This window comes from Tinamus guttatus, unplaced genomic scaffold (genome assembly GCF_059628265.1).
Source record: "Tinamus guttatus ecotype Peru unplaced genomic scaffold, ASM5962826v1 Tinamus_guttatus_pri_ptg000650l, whole genome shotgun sequence".
NCBI classification, from domain to species: domain Eukaryota; kingdom Metazoa; phylum Chordata; class Aves; order Tinamiformes; family Tinamidae; genus Tinamus; species Tinamus guttatus.
Window position 1 is genome coordinate 49,195 of NW_028289184.1, and position 21,570 is coordinate 70,764.

Sequence of the window (21,570 nt, forward strand, 5' to 3'; positions counted from 1 at the left end):
GCCCCGGCGGAGCCGCCCGCGAGGCTGGGGCGGTGCTTGGGGCGGGCGGAGGCACGTGGCGCCGGAAGGCGGCTTCGGTTCCGGGCCGCGCGGCGCCATGGACGCGCTGTGGCGGCTCAAGCGCTTCGATGCCTTCCCCAAGACGCTCGAGGACTTTCGGGTGAAGACGTGCGGCGGGGCGCTGGGTGAGGCGGGGCCCGGGGCGGGGGGCCGGGGCGGGCGGCCGCGTCCCGCGGGCTCACGGCGCCTCTCGTCTCCCGGCAGTGACGGTGGTGAGCGGGCTCATCATGGTGCTGCTCTTCTTCTCGGAGCTGCAGTTCTACCTCACCAAGGAGGTGCGTGGCGGCTTCCCTCGCGTCCCCCGCCTGCCCTCGGCAGCCCGCAGCCGCCGCCCAGGGCTCGGGGGGCGGCACGAGCGGGGCTGTGGGGCCACTGCCCGCCCCTCTGCCTCCTCTCCGGCTCCGGCACCGCTGGTTGCCCGGCGGCTTTGGGCGACCGGACTGCTTGCCCCAGCCTAGGCAACCCTCGGTCCGTGATCTCCCAGCGGGAGAGACGCTCCGCATCTCCTCCTGCTGGGCTTCGCATAGCGAATGCTTTAAAGAAAACCCCCAAAACTCAGCCGCAGGATGCTTTCCCCGCCTCCCAAAGTCCCACATTTTAAGCCCCCAAAATAATTTTCTTGTTTTTTTAAAAAAGCAACGCAAATGGTAAAATTTTAACTTATGTCAGACATATGGAAGTTGCTGGTCCAAGCGTCTTCCAAATCCCATGTGTTGAACATCATAGCTCCTGAGCCAGGCAAATCAAGGGAGTGGGGCCTTGGATGTGGTTCCAAATGACATGTCCTTTTTGTTTCTTTCTAGGTTCATCCAGAATTATATGTTGACAAATCAAGAGGAGATAAACTGAAGATCAATATAGACGTTGTCTTTCCACATATGCCTTGTGCTTGTGAGTGAACCTCTGAGCACTGGGGATAAGGCGCTTTTCATGCCTGCTGAAGGCTGAGCACACCCAGTGCTGTCCTTACTGCGGGACAATAAGGAGTTGTCATTCCTTGTGGTTACATAGTGACTTTGGCGAGGCCCGTGGGGTGCTTATCCTAGCACTACCAGTGTCACAGTAACACTTCTATAGACTATAAGTGAGGGTAACAATATACCCCTTAATTCGGATTGCTTGGCAGAAATCTCAGTCATACTGAAAAAGCTAACACTTTTTTTTTTTCTTGTAATTCCATATCTGACGGTATTGTAGTTGGAAGACCTTAAGAGTCTTCTTAGAAAGAAGCATGACTAGGGACAACTTTCCCATAATTCTTGTACTTAAATATTGAATGTAATGTGACAGCTGTTTTACAAAGTTTTAAAAAGTGGAATGAGTATATTAACAGGGTATTAAAGATTATGGGAGTAAAGTTGCAGAATGAAGTGAGTGAAGATTTAATATTTTTAAATTTTGTTAAAATATTTGTTGCAAGCCTTACTGTGTGTTACTGTTCTGCAAATTATCTAAAAGTCTACTAAACTTCCTGGCCTCTCTCTGTAGTAATATTTTTGAGGGGATAGTGTACTGGGCTTTAAAAGCAGTGACTTTACTTTCCTCCTGACCACCCAAGATATTGGTGCTCTTTACCTTATTCACTTTTGAAGTGGAGTGGGAAGGACAGAGACACTGGAAGCCTCTTCCGTTTTTCTACAGAGAAACTATACATTTTATGAGAGCACTTTGCCAGCAAGTGCCTTAAGGTCCCTTGGTACCAGACCAGAATCACAGACCTGAATCTCCTTTGAAAAGGGTTCACAAGGAAACACTGATGCTGAAGCAGGTGGAAGGGCTGATGGGATAAAGGTGGGAAGGCAGCTTTCAACTGGTTTCAAGCTTAACTTCTGGACTGATGTTTGTACAAATGGTTATGGTTTTGTTGTTGTGTTTTTTTTTGTTTGTTTTTCTGTTTCTTTTTGCCTAAATATATTACCCATGAGGGTAACAGTTTCTGTGGCTGTTTTACACCAAACCAACCCCCATAGTTGGAGGGGTCACTAAGGATGCAACTGTCATGTATTTTAGTTCCTTTAAGGCTCCTGACCCAAACCATGCATAATCTTCCAGTTTGGCATATTCTTCTCTCCCTTGCTAAAAGATCCTGTATTTGCACTGGTTGAATGTTTCCTCAGACTGCCCCAGGCCATAAAAATATCCTTTTATAAACCACTTTGCTTTCTGGTTTCAGATTTAAGCATCGATGCAATGGACGTAGCAGGAGAACAGCAATTGGACGTAGAGCACAATCTGTTTAAACAGCGTTTGGATAAAGATGGCAATCGGGTGACTCCGGAGGCTGAAAGACATGGTAATGTGCTATTCTGCCTTTCTTGGTTGGATGCTCTAGGGTTTTTTTTCCGTCACTGTAGCATGTTTGACTTCCACAGGAACAACTGACAGCTGAAGAGTGTTTAAATATCATAAACTCTTGAAATTGGAGTTTATAGCATCCAAATCTTCTAAATGGCAGGTCAGGCAAACTCCTGCTACACTTGCTGATTTTGCAAGGTAAATTTTTGCCTGCTCACTCTGAAATTATGACAGGAAGCCACAGATGCAGTAGAGGAGTAAAACAGCAGAATTAATGGTTCTTTTTTACTAGAAGTTATGCAGGTCTTCTGTCAAAAGTTGAGTTTGGTCATTTCTTTACATTACAATGAGCAGACAAAATGAAGCAACCTGTTTAGAGGAAAGTGTATCTCTCCAGGGAAAGCTCCAGAGACTCAGTGCTTAAGCCTGTACTTGCGTCTTTGGTTTCATATGTGTTGATAAATATCTGATAAATATATTTAGTTAACTCAGTTACTGTGTTGCCTAGCAGCCTTTCTGTATTCAAAGACTATGATTACAAATTAAATGTTTTGGCGCAAAAATGTCTTTTCTGATTCTAACTTTCTATTAACATTTTGCCTTATGTGTATTAGCAGTCTGCCTCTGGCTTGCTCCATTGGGCTTATTTCTCTAATTGCTTGGTGCAGAGAAAGAGGAACTCCTGGAAGCAACTTATTTTACCTTAAAAAAATAATTAAAAAAAAGCAAATCATAGCAAATTATTTCCTCTTACTGACTTGAAAAAGTATGCATGGCCAGTTCACATGGAATTATTTATACCCCATGTTGTAAGTTTGTTCAGAAGAATCCACCTGTCTTCCTTAAACTGTATAATTATCAGTTTCTTTTCATTCAGTCAGTTATTTAAATTGCACCTATAATAATAATCACCATCTCTTTAGCAAAATATATGCAAAATTTAATAATTTCTGGGTACTTTTCCTACTATTTTATTTCTAAAATAGGCAATAACTACAAAATTTCATAATTCTTGTGCTAGTTCATATTCTGTGCTTAGATAAATTCTTATTATATAGAATGATCATAAATGATTGTCTTTCTATTTGGTGGTTCTTCTCTTTTAACTACAGACAAAATTTTGCAGTTTGATATGTCTGATCTGCATGCAAATTGAGGGCCACGTAAAAAGCAAGAAACTGCATGTGGATTTTTATGCAGTGAGGGTTTTTTGTAGTATGTAAACTGTGTGTGTGTTACCTTTGGATGCTGTCCTTGAGACAGCTCATTTGACAGCTGTTAGCTGCGTTAAAAGAGATTATTATTGGGTAACATGCCTCGAAAGACACTGAGCAGTGGTTGATGTACACTGTTCTTGCTCAAATTCAAAAGGTGTTCGAATTTGACAAAGTAACAACTGTGCAGCTATATTTTCTGAGAGCATCTTTTAATGTAATTACAAGGTGAAAAGCAATGCCTACTGTATAAATAATTAATCATTTCAATTCGTGTATATTCTGTAAGCTTTAGAAAAGAAGTCCCTCACAGTTGTTTAATTTATTTTCCTGAAATAAATTTTCCTATGGGTTTTTATTTTACTAATGATTTATATTTGCTTGATCATAACTGCAATAAACTATTTGATTAAAGAAATAATGGGTAAGGTTAATGACTCGTTTCATATGTTTCACTCATTCTGTTTTTTTCATTTAAAACTTTTTTCTGTAGTTAATATGAAATATGCCCATACTTAGGATTCACCTCATGCACCTGCTCTTTATTTCTCAGTCTTAACAACCAAGTCCCTAATAAAATTTTATCTTCTCAACAGTATCAGACCATATATCCTATTCCCCTCCTTGTAGTAATTTATCACTGGAGCTGTAATTTTGGGGCTTATAAAGGCAGTGCAGAAGGGCTTTAGAGAGCATTTTTAATCTAAGACTTTCTCTGGACATGGTCCCTTCAGGATTCCTGGGGTGAAATGCCCTGGTTCTAAGAGAGCCTTCTATTATGAAAACCATTGTTCTCTTAATGTTTTTGAAAAAAAAAATGAAACTTAAGACACAGACTTCACAGAATCACTTCCTTGGCTTGCAATTACTCCAAAATTTACACACGTTTCATATTTGTTTTGGTGTGAGTGTACGTACCATGGCCATACGGAGGTGGCACATCCAGCATACCTGGAGCACAGACATGGGCAGATTTATTAAGTCACTAAGAAGATAGAAATTTCTTGGAGCGTTTTAGGGTGCAGTTGTTAATGTGAGTGTGCGCGCTGTCAGCGTTGCAGTCTTGGAGGACTGTATTTGAGACAGGAGATTGCTGCTGTGATCTTGCTTTGCACAGAAACAGACCCAACTGTTTATAGACAGCACAGAAGAGCCTGTAACGCACTTGTTCCAGTAGATACACACATGCAGCCCATGGAAAGGTACAGAGTGATGTTCTTTAAGTCACTGCTTGTGTTACTTCTGACTTTCCTTTTATACAGCAGTTGAAACAACCAACCAAGCAGGAGCAGTGTGTATGTGTTGCATCTTTCTAAGCCTAACACAGCCAGCTTCCATGTTAGGACCAGATTATGTGTCATGTGCTGTTGTCTTAACTAATTTGAGGACGGTTTCAAATTTTGTGTATGCAGGGAGTTCTGTATCAGTCACAGTTTACTGATGACTCTATTTTAGGGAATGTTTTATCAAAGCTTTTATGTGAGCAACGTATTGACCCGTGCTACAGCAAGGCTCACAGGTAACCAGCTCTTTCTGTGGTGGATACTCTTGAGCTGGCAGGTATGGCACTGATAAGGTGCTTCTCACCTTAGCAGCCTCCATGTGTAGTATTTCATAAGGGCTTTTGATGCAGGGCATAGCTTTGATTTCACAGTCCTTGCATTTGAGTTTAGATCAGGCACTGATGTAGAAGAAAACAGAAGTACACCGTGCTCTTCCTAGATATGCCTTCTCACTTTGAATGCAATTTTTGTTTTAGAGCTGGGAAAAGAAGAAGAAAAAGTGTTTGATCCAAGTTCTTTAGACGCTGATCGTTGTGAGAGCTGTTACGGGGCTGAGTCAGAGGACATCCGGTAATCATTACACCTTTCTTTCTGCATATACATTTCTTCTTAGCACTCAGATTACTACCGCGATGATGCGTGCATGTTTCTTTTCAGAGTTTGTATGAAGGTCCATGGAATTAAATCCTGGACATCTGTGTTCAGAGTATTCTGAATACTGTTGTAGTTGCAGGTGTGTCTTTTGAAGATATAACTGGTGAGCTGCCCTCATGGCTGTCAGGAATGTGCAGAGTTAGCTTGTCTAGTTTGTCTGCAGTCTTATTTAAGCTCATGTGGAACTGTGCTCCCTTTTTCCCAAAAATGTTTCCACATGGGGGTTTCATGATTCTGCCCTTCAGCTTTTTCTTCTATTCAACAAAACATGAAACAAAAGAGTGGTTTTTTTTTTTCTGATGACAAAGATGTTTTTCAGTGGTAGAAAAGTAATGAAGAGAGTTTCCCATTAGCTGTTCCTGCAGTTTTGTAATTTTATCTGCCTTGACCTAAAAACTGAGAAGAATGGGAATTTAAATAGTCACACATTGGGACACATGTTCACATTGGGAGATTATAAACTTGTCAGGACTGTGGGACACATATGGCAGCTTTGGAAGTTTCTTTGTAAAGGAGTGACATGGCTGTGTGGACAGACAAAGCCCATTTCTGACTCAAGAAGACCGTTAAAATAACTTGTATACTTGTGTCAAAATCTCAAGTAGTTCAAAATTCTTGATCTTTCAGCAGCATTAGGCAACCCTTCAAGGTCTGGTCACTGATACCTGCTTTATTGCTTTGTGGAATAAAAATCCACCCAGGATTCATGTTCTGAGCAGAAACTTTTTTTTAATCTAGTGATAAAAGTAGTGAGATGTTGTTTGTGGTTTTGCAGGTGCTGTAATACTTGTGATGATGTCAGAGAAGCCTACAGGCGGCGAGGTTGGGCCTTCAAGAACCCAGACACCATAGAGCAGTGCAAGAGGGAAGGGTTTAGCCAGAAAATGCAAGAGCAGAAGAATGAGGGCTGTCAAGTGTATGGTTTCCTAGAAGTCAACAAGGTGAGAGATGGGTTTTCATTTTAACTTGCTTTGTGCGAGCGATGGCTTTGAAAGGGCAGAGTTTGAGTGTTCGTTTCCTTTTCCAGCCTTGGTGTTCACAGTACTGTAGCACAAGAATTCCTGGGCTCCCAAAAGCAGTTGTGTCCATAAAAGGGTGCAGGAGGAGAGTCAAGCAGTGAAAGCAGAAAGTTCTCTGTGTTTCACTGCGTGGACTGGTAGGAAGCATAGAGAAGCTTAGTTTTTCCTACTACCTAGCAAGTCCTGTTGTATAGCTTTCTGGAGAATGGGAAGCACTACTTTGATGTCTAATTGTCTCATCTGTTTTCTTAGTCTTAAAACAGAGACATTTTGGGAGATATCAGTAATCCGCAACTTGCCAACAGTCGTGCTGCAATAAGTGAAGTGTTACCTTCCTTATAAAACCAATAGAGAAAAGACTACTGGACATACCTGTTAAAGCTGAAAGTGGTCAGAGATGGTGCAGACATGCGGATGCATTTGCTTGCCTGTGTTGGGCAACTGGTACATTAAAACCAAATACTAGATATACCAAGTAACTATATAACTAACCTGTCATGTGGAGAGTTACTGAACCCAGAAGAGTTGGACATACAGATTACATACCCAAATACATTCTAGATTCAGGCCCATTTTTCTTCTTCACCTAGCTCCCTGGTTTTGCACATCTTGTACCCTTTCTGGAGCCCACATTCTTCTTTTCTGGAGTTTAAATCTTTTGTTTACTCGGTTAGACTTTGTGGTTTGTCCTTTCTTGGCTACCAAACAAATATGGAGCCACTTATCACAAAATGTGGTGCGGAAGATTCACAAGTATGTTGATATTGTCACCCATGAAAGTGACTTGCTTAATATATCTTGGGGTTTTTTTGGTTGGTTGGTTTATTTTGCTTTTTTGGGGGAAAAAAATGCCCTAGCGCTAATATTGTTTTATTTATTTGGACTCAGACTTTTTAATGAAAGATGACTGTATCTCCCGCAGGTAGCTGGAAATTTTCACTTTGCACCAGGGAAAAGTTTTCAGCAGTCTCATGTACATGGTAAAGTATTTTCCTTTTCTATTTATTGTAACCTTTCAGCTTCAAAGAATATCTGTACTTTCTCTTTGACTATCTCTGCATTGCCACCCACAATAAAAAATGTAAATAGTGGGGAGAACATTATTGAAGTTCTGTTATAGAAGTTTAGAAGCATCATGAACAAATAGGAAAGCATTTTGTGGAGCTGCTGCCACAGGGGCTTGGAGGAACTTGCAAGAGAATGAGACACTGCCCACAAATAGTTTTACTTGTTCCATAAAACCTTGCTGCTCTGCTGTAAAACAGTCTCAAGTAAGGTGCTCAGTCCAGAACCCAAATTATGAGTATTTCTGGAAGAGATATTTTAGAGAATATCTGAAGATAATTTTAAAGTAATTAAATACTTGCAAGACAAATTTAATTTATAAAGAGCTTTCTCAGGTTATAAAGGACTTCTCAAGCATATGTAAATACAAAGTAACTGGATGAGTAGTGGTAGGTAGTTTATGCCTTGAATCTTTAACATGAACTCGACTGAAAATACTTATGTGACTTAATGAAACGTTTGCAGTTGCTGTGATTGAGTTTTTGAAGTGTGAAATTTGTAGTCAAGGTTTCACAAAGAACTTTAATTCCTGATTCCCCTTCCCATAATTATCTGTAGTGACCTGTACCTCTGAGGTAAAGATCACTGGGAAGAAGAGTAATCGATGTATTTGGGGAAAATGAAAACAAGCAAGGTTTTGGGCATGGTTTCTGCAGGTAAAATGAATTGTTTCTGTGCAGAAATCTTATCTTTTTTTTTTTTTTAGCAGCGTAAGTCTAAAAAAAAATCACTTAATTCTGCACTTTTTTTTGTATATATATATACTTAAATTAGCATGGCAACAGCAGCCTTATCACAGCTAGTATTTACATCATATATCTGTGTTAATGAGAAATATCTCTCCGTTGCACCTTTTCTCTATATTAGGCACGAATGCAAACTGGCTGTACACAGAGCGAAGTGCTCTGTGGTGTGTGTACCCTAGAGGAGTGGGCAAGGTCGGATATCCCTAATCCATCTGCCCCAGAAGTCTTGGATTTACTGAGTTAAAAATAATATGGACAATGGAGAGAAAGTACAGCTGAAAAGTAGAAAATTCCTGCAGACTTTTCAGAGGCAGAGTTATGAGCGTTGATGGGTTTAAGTGCAATGAAAAGGAGCCAGAGAGGTGGTGATATAGGTGGGCTTTGTGGGAGCTTTTTCGTATTACATAACAGGAAAAAAAGGCCCTTAATACTTTTCTTAATGTGCAACGTTTTTCAGCTCAAGGGTTTTCCTGAGTCTCTTGCAGTCTCTAGAGAGCCATCAGTAGCTCTCTTCCCATCTTACATGAGCCCATCTAAACATTTAAACAGCCATTTGCAAGGAGTTTAACAGGTCTATTCTACTGTAAGAAAAAAAAAACAAAAAACCAACAACAACAAAAAGCTTTCCTTCCTCTCATTTGTTGCAGCCTGGCTGCCATTAGCTTTATTTGAAGGCCTTTGTTCATCCTTTGGAAAATGATCCCTGCCTGCTCTCTCCCTGCCGCTCTCATGTCATGGATCTTTCCTGGGCCATTCTATAGATCACGTCTTTCCTCAGTTGGAGAGTCCCAGCCTACTCAGCTGGTCTTTTGTGGAAACCCTTCAGCCCCTGAGCTTCTTTGCTGCCTTTCTCTGGATCTCTTCCAATTCTCCAGAAGTGCCAGAACTGCACCCAGGAAGAACATCCAACTAATGTTGTAGGCAGTGACATGATGATGTTCTCACTTTTCTTCTCTTACTTTTTTAGTAATACCCAGCATTTGTTTTCCCTTGTTTTCATCCTGTTGCTGTGCAAGGCTTTCATGGCATCACCAAGCAGAGTCCCACTATATCCCAGTTTAAGGGAAACGGTCAGCTCAGATGCCATGTTTTATATATGAAGCTGAGACTCTTATCACCTTATCACAGTGTAAGCTTTCTTTGTAATCCTTATATGTGTGTGTGTATAAAAAGAATTTGCAGTCAGAAGTTTTGTATTTGCCTTTAATATCTCACTAAGACTTTGACTAGGATTGGTCATAGGGCAGCACTCTTAAGACCTTCCTTGGAAATAACTTTTTTTTTTCAGTGATAATTTCATTGTTAGAACTTGTGTCTGCATGATTTTTAATCCCTTTAATAAGGTCTACATTAATGCTAAGTCCTGTTAATATGCTTAAGAGACTGTCATGCAGGATAAAGCTGCACACCTAAGAGAAGTCATCAACCACCCTAACAATCCCATAAAATACTAATTCTGCCAGACCTATTTGACGTAAAACTGTGATGGCTGACAGTATTTCTGCCACTATCTTGTTTTCCCTACTGAGTTGAGCTTGAGTATTCCCACACTCAGGCTGTGCTGACTTCTGGAAAGTGCTTAATGCCAGATTCCTCAGGCGATAGATGATCCTGGTGTTGCTTCCTTCTTCACTGCTGTATTTCTGTTTTGAACTAGGAAATAGGGAGTTAACATGAATGTCAATAGTACAGGAAGTTCATTCATGGTGCCACTCTCCTTGCCACACTTTGGCATGACTATATCATGTCTGTGCAACTGTTGATTAGACTTAAGTCCCTTCTTTGTTGGGTGTTATTCAGATATTCCAGCTGGGAGATCAGCTCTTCAGTTTCATGTGCTGATGCTCTCTCCTTGCCCCGAGGATTACTCTTGTAATCCTCCAGCTCTCCAGAAATGGGAAACTCCACAGGCATCTTCACAACAAAGTAAAGGGTCCTAGTGAGCAGCACAGAGTAATTATGATCACAAGGGTAATTGTGGTCTGAGCTTTTCCATATCTGTCATGTGGTTGCTATTATCATCTTCAAAACTGTAATCACTCTCTTGGGTAGAAGCAAGTTGAATTTCCTCCCCCTCTCCCCTGCAGAAAATAGAATAACATGAGACAGAGCTAATACACATGCAGGGCTAGCACTGACTGCGCTGCTTTTTGATACCTGCTTAGGTATTTTGTCCTCAAGAATGCTCAGGACTCTTTTTATGCTGATAGGAAAACTCTCAGAGGTTGCTTATGGTGGTGCTGATAAGTGTCATCTGTTTCCATGTAGATAGACAAGCTGTTTACTGATGTACTGCGTTTGCTTTTGAGACCACAAAACTAACATTTCCCTTTGCCAGCAGATTACAATTTACTAGAGCTCAAAGTGAATGAGTTGCTGGGGATGCCCAACAGCTGCTGAGCAGCTGTCTGGAGGCTCTGCACGCTTCCTCTGTAGCAAAACACATGTGGTGACAGAAGCCTCACCAGAGATGTAGCATTTAGCAGAGTGAATAAGGAGTTGCTGGGTGAAGGATTCAGGCCCCATCTCCAAGCAGGTGTAAAGCTGTGGAAGTTACTGTTAATCCTGTGTGGTGCAGGCATGTGCAAACAATCTTTTGAAACTGAAGAAACGGAGGTTACTCAACCACAATGAATATTCTTTGAGATATGTTGTCCACATATACATTTTATCTGCCCTCAGGTGCCCTCCAGGTATTCACTTCTGTTGGGATCTTGCAACAGAATGAAAAAATATAACCTCATGGCTTTCCATTGTACCTGTATGTTAGGTATGGTGAAAGAAGCACAGGATTTTGAGAGAAAAATGTGTTACCTGTTATCCAGCCTGGAATGGCAATATGTTGTGAATGTACAGCTGGGCTACACTTCCACACAGCTTTGGTTGCTCATAAAATAACCTTTCCACTCCCCGAAGGGGCTGAAAGAAATGGAATCTGAATAGCACTGTTGTCTGAGATGCTTCTTTAGAGCTTGTTTGAAATATATGGACATCCCACTGTATTTTTTTCTTTTAGTGATTAATTCCCTGCATTTTTGTGTCTCAGTTACTCTTTCAGTGATTGCTGGTCCATTTATCAGTTCTTTTGATAGCTAGGGAGTCTTTATATGTGGCCTAGAAAACACACTAGCAAAAGCAATTATTCTTCCTCTTTTTGGTAAGAGTTTTAAATGCTGCTATATCTGAATCTCTGATTTGCATTATAAGGATCTGAATATTTCTCTTTTCTCTCCTACTCTCCTCGTTTTTGCAGTGCACGCTGTTGAGAGTAAGTGTTGCTATATCCTTTCTTTTTCAAAATGCTTTACTACAGAACTAATTGCATTTCTGTTATTTGTTATGCCCCTGAATCTCCTTTGGGAGGAGCTGTTGATCTAGGCTGGGATTTGATTTCCTAAAAGCTGTAAGGAGACCCATGCCATGTCATTCTTATGTGGTAAATGACATCACCAGATGAAAATGGTTGAGTGTCTTTGACTTAAATGATCTTAATATGTAATATGTCATTGTTAGAGATAATGTGAATTATTAGTTTTTCTGTGCGAATAACATAATCGAGAGGGGCATGGCAATAAGTTGGAGAGACTTTTCCCTTTGGGAATCAGATGGGATAACTATCTCTTTTAATCTCATTTTGACAACATGATAGAGAGTTTCTGCTGAGAATTCATGCACCAAGCCTGCTAGTTGCAGAATACTCAAGAGAAGGTTTGGGGCAGGAGTGGGGAGATAAGTTTTTTGTTTTTTTCCCTTTTGTTTTTTTTTAAGGGATGAGAGAATCACAGTGTTTGCAGCTGATGTTTAAACACCTGGCAGAGGGGCTCAGGCTCCAATTGCCTCCCCCAGCTGCACTGCTTTCACTGTTGCTGCCTGCCTTAGTCCCCTCTTCATGGTGCGTCCTTATCCCTCTCGCAGCATCTTCCTACACCACTGCGTTCCTGTAAGATATTTTCCTCAAGAAAATTCATCCCCAGGTTAAAACCTGGTGTCCTAACACACTTTGGAGCAGCATGTTTAGGTAGCTGTGTCTTGAGTTCCTTGCAATGTTACTGTATTTGGTTTAAAAATCCTTAGTGGTAGGCAGTGCTGTTACCCAGTTTTACAAATAAAGGGCTGAGAACCAGATTTTAAGATCACCCAGGAAGCTTTGTAGTTTTTCAGGTCAGAAAAAGAAGGTGGGGAGAATTCCCCAGACTGACTGCACTTCTTAAAATTAATTAAAATGTTACTAAACACTGAAGAAAACCAAATTATATAAGAATGTATCAATTCCTTGATAAACTTGAGGTGTTTCTGTATCTTACCTAACTAAGCCCTGCAGTTACAGAAAGGAAAGTGTTGGTTTCTTTAGAAATAACCGTCTCTGGTCCTATCTGATAGTTTGTTAATATCTTCTGTTTCCTTGCTGGTTTTCTTCCCTCGGTAGGCTAAATAACCTGTTATTTTATGTTAAGAAATCCATGGTTAGCTAAATGTTTATCTCTAACCCAGACTGTATAGCATAAGCCTCAGTGATCAAAGATAAATAAACCTTTAGTCTGGTTGAAAACTGTTTTAGAGGCTGAATGTCTAGATCTTGCTTTTTCAGAATTTTAAATCATTTATTTGAGAAGCATTTTATAAAAACTGATTAATCAGCGCTTTACATATGGAACATGATAACAGAGCAGTATGAAGAAATTGCATTTTAAATAGCTACAACTCTTAAAATGAGTCATACATAAGGTAAAATTAGTTTAGCCGTGGTAGGTAGTGACTGGTCCTTCTCACATGCTTCTCCGGAGCCTCTCCCACACTCTGCTGCTACTGGAAGATTCCTCAGCCTCGCTAGCACTTGGCTCCCCCTCCACACATTGACAAATGTGACTGCTAAAGCACCAAAACTGGAAAAACCCAGAACTCGTGTAGGCCATCAGTCCCGTCCCGGAAAGGATTCTTGCCCCGCTCCGTGCTGGGGGCTTGTAGCCATCGCTGCCGCGTGTTCGCACAAGCGCGTGCGCAGCTGTGTCCTTAACCTTAGTTGGGAGCTGATCGGGTTGCACAAATTGCCTCCAGTAAAGCAATGCTCGTGTTTCAGCTAGAGCACAAAGGCTGTTTCGTTAGTAGTCCAGCTTAAATGCAGATCATCTATAGCTAGAATCGCAGTAGGATTTTACTGTTAGCTGAGTATTAGCTTACTGGTGAAGTACAAAAGCCTCCACTTCTCCAGTGCCTAAAACAGCTTCTCTCAAGTGCATAATGTTTTATTGATTGCAACATTAAACAGGGTGTTTCTTTTAACTCATTATGAAAACAGTGTAGTATAATCCCATCACCACTTCTCCTTCCTCTCCCTCCCACCATTGCTGATTTCACCTGTAATTCCAAATTTGTGGTCTTTTTATAAGAGAAATGGGTGCTCTGATCCAACTGCTTCCACCCAAATGGCTGTGCTGGTGGCGGCGGAAGGGCTACACGCAGCCTCCTGCAGCAGGAACAGGGAGGAGGAGAATTGGGAACACCTGAAGTCGGTGCAGTTCTGGGCACTTAACTTAATGCTGTCTCTGTAATGCAAAACCAGTGCCTTCATTCCACTGGCTGCAGCCTTAGTTTCTGAGTGCTGAATATTTAAGTCGTGCAATGCATTGTGGTTTCCCTCGATCAAAGTAGAAGGCAGGGTATATATAGCATTTCCTGCTCTAACAGTACAGCCTGTGTTTTGCATGCATGTATTTTTAGTGAGTTTTATGCTTTTAGTTTTATATTTTTAGTGAGTTTTATTTATACAAATAAAACTTTTGTTTTTTTATAGAAATGTGTTAGTAGAAAAAAATGTGTGATAAATAAATAAATGATAAATAAATGTTTATTTTAAAGGAGAGGTTAGTTTCAGTCAATTCTTTAGTTTTGCAGCCTTCCTTGTGCTAGACCGTGTATCAAAATCCTTTTCAGAGAGCAGCATTCTTGATCTTCATTAGTAATATAGCAGAACTTTATGAGCTGATGGAGTTGGCTCATAAACTCATAGCCCACAGTTTCCAAACTGGGGTTTTCTTTGCTAGGATGAAAGGTGAAATCTGGCTTCCTGAGCACGTGAATCTACCTGTCAAAATGTGCCGCAGCCTGTTAGAGACTGGCTGCCTTAGGATGGATGTATAACTTTGGCTACGCCTGTGGGAACGATGCCGCCCTTTAGATGTAAGTTATACTTCCATCCTGAGACTGAACTCAGCTGTCCGTGCAAAGACCCTGCTTTTCCTTATGTGCAGTGGGCAGCAATGACGAGACTGGTGGGAGTGCTGTGCTGCTCAGATGCTGAGGATTCCTTTTGGGGACTTTTCCTGTGTCACTGTTGAAGGCAGAAGCTCTGCTCAGTTGTTTCTTTAGATCCGTTCTGCTAGTGTTAAAGGAGCTAGGCAAAATCTAAAATGGTTATCAGTGAATGATTGAGATCGTAGTGAAATTATCCTTGCTCACCTCCGCAAGCTTGCTCTTTCTGCCACATTAAGAATGTATTCCAGTGAGGACTGAAATGATTAATCTGAATTACGTCTAAATTAAAATTACTTTCCTTTGCTCTAGCAGTGGCTAGTCAATGTGAGAAGGAGGATTACAACAGTTTTATCTGTCATGTGTCCTACTGCAAGTAAGAGAGAAATCCAAGTTATTTTCTTGCCATTTTAGCAAGGGAGCTCCCTCGTAAACTTAAATAAGATAAACAGACCTGCTTGATGCCATTGTCTGAACTACATTATTGAACTATTTTTCTGTTACAGTTCATGATCTCCAGAGCTTTGGACTTGATAATGTAAGTGTTTCCGAGACACAGTGTCCCAGTTTTCTCAATCTGTTTTCCTTTTGGATTTTCTTCCCATTGCTATGTTGAAAGCAGCTGTCTCTAAGCTTTTTCAGTCTGAGGAGAATCTAGGACCTGCTTTCACACAGAAATCTGGTGTATGTTCTGGAATGTCATGTGGCCTGGCAAGCCTCTTTCCCTCTTCCTGAGACCCCGTAGTGGTACCTCCTTGGCTATGAACCCGTGCCTCCCCGTCCCCTAGGGATGCCCTTTGCACAGCAGCTTCTAGGTCTGCTGGAGTTGCCTTTGCCCTGGGAGCAGGGCAGGTGACAGCATTACCTGCACCACTGGGGATGGTGCTGCTGGGGCAGCCTGCTCTGCGGCTGGGAGGGAAAAGCACTAGGATTTGGGGATTTCCAACAGGAAGGGGAGAAATTCCACAAAGTTTTGGAATCTCCCACAACTAATGAGAAGAGCAGGTGCTTTGCAATTTACTATTAAGAACTGCAGAATTAAGGGAGAACCTTGCTCTGTTCTAGAGCTATTCGAAGAAAAAGATAAAAACAATTAACTCCAGGCCTCTTACCTTTACCTGGGATGCTGTGCAGTTGTTTGAATTATTAGCATTTGTGTTTCAGATCAATATGACACATTACATCAAGCATCTCTCATTTGGAAGAGATTATCCAGGCATTGTGAACCCTCTGGATGGGACAGATGTCACTGCACAGCAAGGTAAAAGCCAGCTGACAGATGTCTCCTCTTAAGTATTTGTAATTAGTGTTATGAGAGAACAGAAGCAAAGTTCCCAATCTGTAGTGAGAACCCTGGCAGCATTGCATAAAACTTTTCCACTATGTGCTATTTCAGAAACAGATACCTTCTTCTGGGACAAATCTGTCCATGTTTGTCCCCTTTTATTTTTCATGAAAGATACTGTCCATGGCACTTCATATGCCACTGCAGAGATCAGTAATTTTTTTAGATGCACTACAGTCTGCAAGTCTTTGCATTTGTGTTATTGTTATTGTTATATAGCAAAGCCTTGGTGAAAGAGGTAATTTGCATTGAAATGGTGTTAAAATTCTTATCTTACATGAATGTGGAGTTGTGGTAGGACTGAACATACAGTTTGAAAAAAAAAAAAAAAAGGTAAAAGAAAAAGATTGTAGGTCAAATTAATGTTCATTGTTAGATTTGAGAGTTATTCCTTCAGTAGAAATTGAGGAATAATGTTCTTTTATGGGAATTTCATAAAGTTTCTCAAAGTGACTGCTACCTTCCATTATTATTAAGAGAACTAAAGGAACAGGCTGTTCTCAGCTGAAGGAGTTAATGTTTTTTTTCTCCATTGGTCCAAGGCTTTTTCTTCATCTCCTCATATGATGAACACCATGTTTCTACACAAATAAGCATGTTGTTAATTAAGCCGATATAGGATACCTATTTAGAATGGAGAATCTTTTCTTACAGTCATGCTGTTAAATAGAAAAGTGTCCCTATGTTAGCCTAAGATTTTTCTGGAAAAGTTGAACTGGTAAAACTACCTGGTTCAAAGAAATTCTTCCATTTAATCAAAGTAAAAGAGGTGCTTCATTTCATTTCTGTTTGGGTAAGAAACAGGATCCACTTCGGAAACAGGAAAACTGGTGTCACATTAATTTCATTTTCACTGAACACCTCCAGTAGCTATTGTACAAAGAGATACTTCTTGAGAAATTTCATGTAAAAAAAAGAATCTGTGCCTGCCTGTCCTGTCAATTAAACTTTTATAGCTCTTTACCATTTAATTCAGTTGATTTTTCATTGTGTGTCTCTGACTTTGCTTATAGCTTCCATGATGTTCCAGTATTTTGTCAAAGTGGTCCCCACAGTGTATATGAAAGTAGATGGTGAAGTAAGTACCTTTTCCAATTGATCTGGGGTTTTTATGGATGTCAAATATCTACATGTTATTCTTGTATCCTGTATTTGTGCACATACATTCACTTACACAGGAGGTCAAGTTATTTCTTATATAATAATATCTATTGTGGTTATACATGTGTCTCTTGTTGCTGGTGCCATAGCTGTAAGAGCGAAGTAGCCTCAGTATTACTTGGTTCTTTCTTATAGCCTGCAGCATAATTCTGTGCAAAGAAAGTATTTCTCCTTAATTCTTTGCAGTTTTGTACATTTTAAAATTTGTGTATTCTAAACAAATCTGTGTGTCTGGTGGCTTCAAGTCTCTCCTGTTCAGTAGGAATAATCAACGTTTCATTGTTCTGAATAGCATTCTTTAGATTTTATTTTTAATTTGTCGTAGTAGTTAATCCACTGCCTCACTTTCTAGAACAAATACAAAATCTTCAAAGACTTTGTGCTCATGTTCTGATTCCTACCACATTCTTTATTGGAGCTGGTGGAAGCAACACAAATCATTTGACATTCTTCATATAAACAACCCTAACAAGAATAACAATTTCTGTGGAGTTCATCTGAAATATATTTCAGCCTCTATACCACCTAGTTTAAAGTTACCACAGCAATTTCCTCATGTTTGGGATGCATAGTGCATGCTCAGGGGAAGTCAAAGGAGATCCTGAAAGTGTTCTGTGAGGAAAAACCCAAGATCAGCCATTTAAGAACTTCTGGAATCTAAACCACTTGCTGTATGTCTATCCTATCTCCTAAACAACTCTAAATGTACAACAGATTTTCAGACAATGACATGGACTTGGTGTATGAGGGGAAAAAATAATTTTAAAGTACCATGGACAAAAGCTGAATGATCAAAATAGAAGGACTCCGACTGAAGCAAATTGGTGTCAAATGTAGAGACTCAGACCTCCACCAGGGACAAATGCAATAGTAGCCTAGGCATCAAAAATACAACTGTCAGAAAGAGAATAAAATTTTTACTGTGGGCAAAGCTGGTGGGTCGAGAGCAGAACCAGCAAGGCCAGCCCTGCAGGAAGGTGCACTGCAGGCCTCTGTGGCGGGCGAGCTGCGAGCAGGCCTCCAGCTGGGGCTGGGAGTGGAGGTCAAGAACAGCTTGTGCTGTTACCAGCCAGCAAAGACCAAAGCAGTCAAGCCTGGCAAGTGGACTAGATGTAGCCCGGTAGTAAAAGCAGATTTGTGTTAGTGGAGCTCTTTACAGCCATTAAAAACTGTGTTTAAGCTCAGCTCTCACACAAGTGGTTGGACAGGTCTGCTTGAGGTGGTCCACTGAGCTCTTGTTTCAGAAGCCTTTCCTCTTCCTTGCTAACAAAATATGCTCATGTTTGTTTTCTACCAGGTGGTAAGGACAAACCAGTTTTCAGTTACACGGCATGAGAAAATAGCCAATGGGCTAATAGGAGACCAAGGTCTGCCTGGTGTGTTTGTGCTGTATGAGCTTTCTCCCATGATGGTGAAGCTGACAGAGAAACACAGGTATGAGACCTTTTTATTTTTATTTTACATTCACCCTATACTGATTTTGGCTTTTTGTGTAGCTTAAAACACAAGCCTCATTTAGATGCCGCAGCGCAGACTCCCTAAGGTGATCCAACCCCGCCTCATAGGCAGCAGAGATGAAGGGGCACTCCCAAATGCAGTTCCTCTCAGTGCAAAGACCTAAAGTGGATTTGAGGGTTTCTGCTATTACCTGGAGCATCTGAATTCAGTATCAAGATGGAGAAGTAAATTGGTTTGGTGAGCTGAAGTCTAACAAAATGGTTCATGGTTCACACTAATTTCCCCCATAAGAACCATCTCCTTTTGCTACTCTACTGCTACACTTTGTAGCAGGCTTCTCCTGTGGCAGCCTGAGGACTGGCTGTTGACGAAAACAAGAATGGAAGGTCTCTCTTGATGAAGAGAAAAAGATGTCCCAACTCTTTTCTTTCTCTTTCCAAAAAACCTTGCAAGCCTAAGACACAAGTCTGAACTTTGAAGAAAGTTATCCAGGTATCTCTTTATCCAGCATTAAACAATTTGGGAAGTCCCTTAATGGGAAGACCTGGTGTCTCCTGGTTTTATGTAGCATAACCATTTGATTAAACTGCAGTTTCTTGTATTTATCACTGTCCAGAGAACATCTTACTAGCACCCATGGTGGCACTCACCCTGACCCAATGCATTTTTCTGCATTTCCTGTAATGTTTCTGTGTGTTGTAGTCAGGGTGAAACCTGTTTCTTCTTTCGGTGTCCTTAGTTAATCAGAGGCTTGTGGTTGCAGGGAAACAGAGCGGCTTGTGGCTGTCAAATCTTTTGTGATCATAATGAGGCAGTGTTAAATTTGACACCTTAAAATGTATTAGCATTAATAAATGCTTGGACATTTTGTTTCTGTGTTATACCTGCCTTCAGTTGTGAATTCTGTCTGAGCGGGAGTGGCTGAAATCTTAGAAATGAAGAGCCCATCCTTCAGCTCTGTCCTCCCAAGGCTGCAGTTCAGCTTTTTGGAGTGCACTGCATATAGTGCCATTCTTCAGTAAAAAAAATGGATGGGAAAAATAGGGACTACTTCCTGTTGCTGATAGGGGTTATTTAATTGTTAAAATTGTTGATAGCTGTTAATATTTATGCAGTATATACTCATTTAGTACTTTTATATTATTATTACTACTCATGTAGTAATACTTTTATACTTATGAATTAGTTTGTATTAGTTGATTCTTATTTAGCTGTCTATTTAGCTGTCTTTTGATATCTGAGCTCATGGTGATTGTTTAAATTGTTTTCCTCGTTCTAGGCCCTTTACACATTTTCTTACGGGAGTCTGTGCTATTGTTGGAGGCATATTTACAGGTATTGCACCTTTAAATCTTTTTTTCTCTAAAGAGCAAACGTTTTCCATCTTACTGTTCCTTAAGTTTGCATGCCTGGGGATGAGCCCACGTTTCCTGGGGTATGATGATTTCCACCTTCAGGAGGCAGTACAGCATGTCCTGCAGAGCTATGGGAGAAAAGACACAGCAAAAATAGACCTTCACAGTATTTCCTCTCTCTCTACAAGACATTTTGTTTTCAAATAATGCAGTCTTTTGCATACATATGAATGCAGTTGTACTGTTCTCTTGGTCAGCCAGGGTCTGCGAGCAGATAGGTGCTTTTCAGGTGGGACCCAAGCTGATACAATCCTTGAACCCAAGCTGCCATGGTCAGATCCAGTCAGGAGAAATCCGCGTGAGATCTAGTTAGCAGACCTTGTTGCACCCAAGAAGCTCGTAATTTCAAAAATTATTTGTATGACAAAGGCAAGTGTCGTCAAGCAGTGACATCCAGTTCAGTGTTTGCTGACAAATGTCATGTTTAGATTTTCTGTGTTATAGGGAACAGATCAAATAAGCTGTGTAATAATTTTTGAATTAAACATTAAACTCATCCCATAAGTAGAAATATTTTCAAGGGAAAATGACCACAAATGACAGCCATCTGCAAAGTTAACTGAAAAAATAAATAACAAGACCAACAAATACATGTTCTTCAGTAAGAGGAAGAAGAATCAATCTTAGCTGCTACTCTTTGCGTTTAAGTAGTATCACAGTGTGTAGGGTCAAGAAACTGCTTACTTGTTCCCTAGGTTAGTAATGCCAAATAAAAGAGAAAAGAAATGGAAGCTTTCTAAAGACATTAAAATTGTCTTTCTGGCACCCTCTTTTACCTCAGGAGGGTAAAGAGGGAGCTAAGCAAGAACTTGTCCTGTGAAAGCTATCTTGATGGAAGCAGGGTTGTCTGGAGTAGCAGAAGTCTGATTTTTCTTGGTCGCAAGCAAGTAGTGAATTAACAGACTCTTCCAGAGCCTTGGCTGGAGAGATCTAGGGAAAATACTGCATAAAGAAGTAAGGGCATCACTTTATTTTCTGTTTTGTGTCCTTGCTTGGCACACATTGCAGTCTGCCCTAAAGGGAATCCATAAAGGGAAGTATGTCCTTTATTGCGTAGACTGGTTTACTTTTAAAAGTAACTGAAACTGAATTCTTTCTTTAAAATATCCTGAAGTTGATATGAAATGCAAAGTATTGCCTTGGCCAGCTACGTCAAAGCATGAAACAAACTGACCTTTCTGGATTGAACTGCCTCTCCAAATTCTTCTCACTCATCAGTAAGCACATGCAGCTTGGCTTATCTTATCTTTGCTACTGTCAGAGAAATCTTCCTCTGGAGAAGCATGGCCATATCTGCCCCTGCAAGCTGGATTTTGTCTCTGCTAATGAGTTGAGGACCCTTATGCCTCTGAGCAGCCACAGCTGTTTTCTTTCCCTAGAGCTGTTCCCTCTTCAGGGAATGTCTGGACTGATTCATCTGTTTTCTCCTTCTAGTTGCAGGATTCATTGACTCCTTGATTTATCACTCAGCACGTGCCATCCAGAAGAAAATTGAACTTGGGAAAACAACATAAATAAGCAATGACCTCACTTCACAAAAAAAAAAACAAACCTCTTAAGGAGAGCTGAACAGATTTTTTTGTTTTTTTCAAAATACAAGTGATCG

At 40.7% G+C, this 21,570-nt stretch overlaps 1 protein-coding gene across 2 annotated transcripts; it reads left to right on the forward strand.

Annotated features, from left to right (window-relative positions):
- The first annotated feature begins 52 nt into the window (after positions 1-52).
- On the forward strand, positions 53-21,516 carry ERGIC3 (ERGIC and golgi 3). Of its 2 annotated transcripts, XM_088536019.1 has the most exons (14): positions 53-185; positions 265-335; positions 864-951; positions 2,234-2,353; positions 5,329-5,422; positions 6,282-6,447; positions 7,448-7,505; positions 11,590-11,604; positions 15,092-15,123; positions 15,750-15,846; positions 16,944-17,008; positions 18,389-18,525; positions 19,829-19,884; positions 21,399-21,516. In XM_088536019.1, exons 1-14 carry the CDS (start codon positions 98-100, stop codon positions 21,476-21,478), a joined length of 1,167 nt encoding a protein of 388 aa, XP_088392145.1. In that variant the 5' UTR covers positions 53-97; the 3' UTR covers positions 21,479-21,516. The 2 variants fall into 2 exon arrangements, with proteins under 2 accessions (XP_088392145.1, XP_088392146.1); XM_088536020.1 differs by lacking the exon at positions 11,590-11,604.
- Positions 21,517-21,570: the final 54 nt, after the last annotated feature.

Bases quoted from the DNA above. Each gene is read 5' to 3' on its own strand.
- ERGIC3 (XM_088536019.1), top strand. From the start codon at position 98: ATGGACGCGCTGTGGCGGCTCAAGCGCTTCGATGCCTTCCCCAAGACG. The intron at 17,009-18,388 runs GTAAGTACCTTT...GTTTTCTACCAG, and splicing joins ATATGAAAGTAGATGGTGAA to GTGGTAAGGACAAACCAGTT. The intron at 18,526-19,828 runs GTATGAGACCTT...TCCTCGTTCTAG, and splicing joins AAGCTGACAGAGAAACACAG to GCCCTTTACACATTTTCTTA.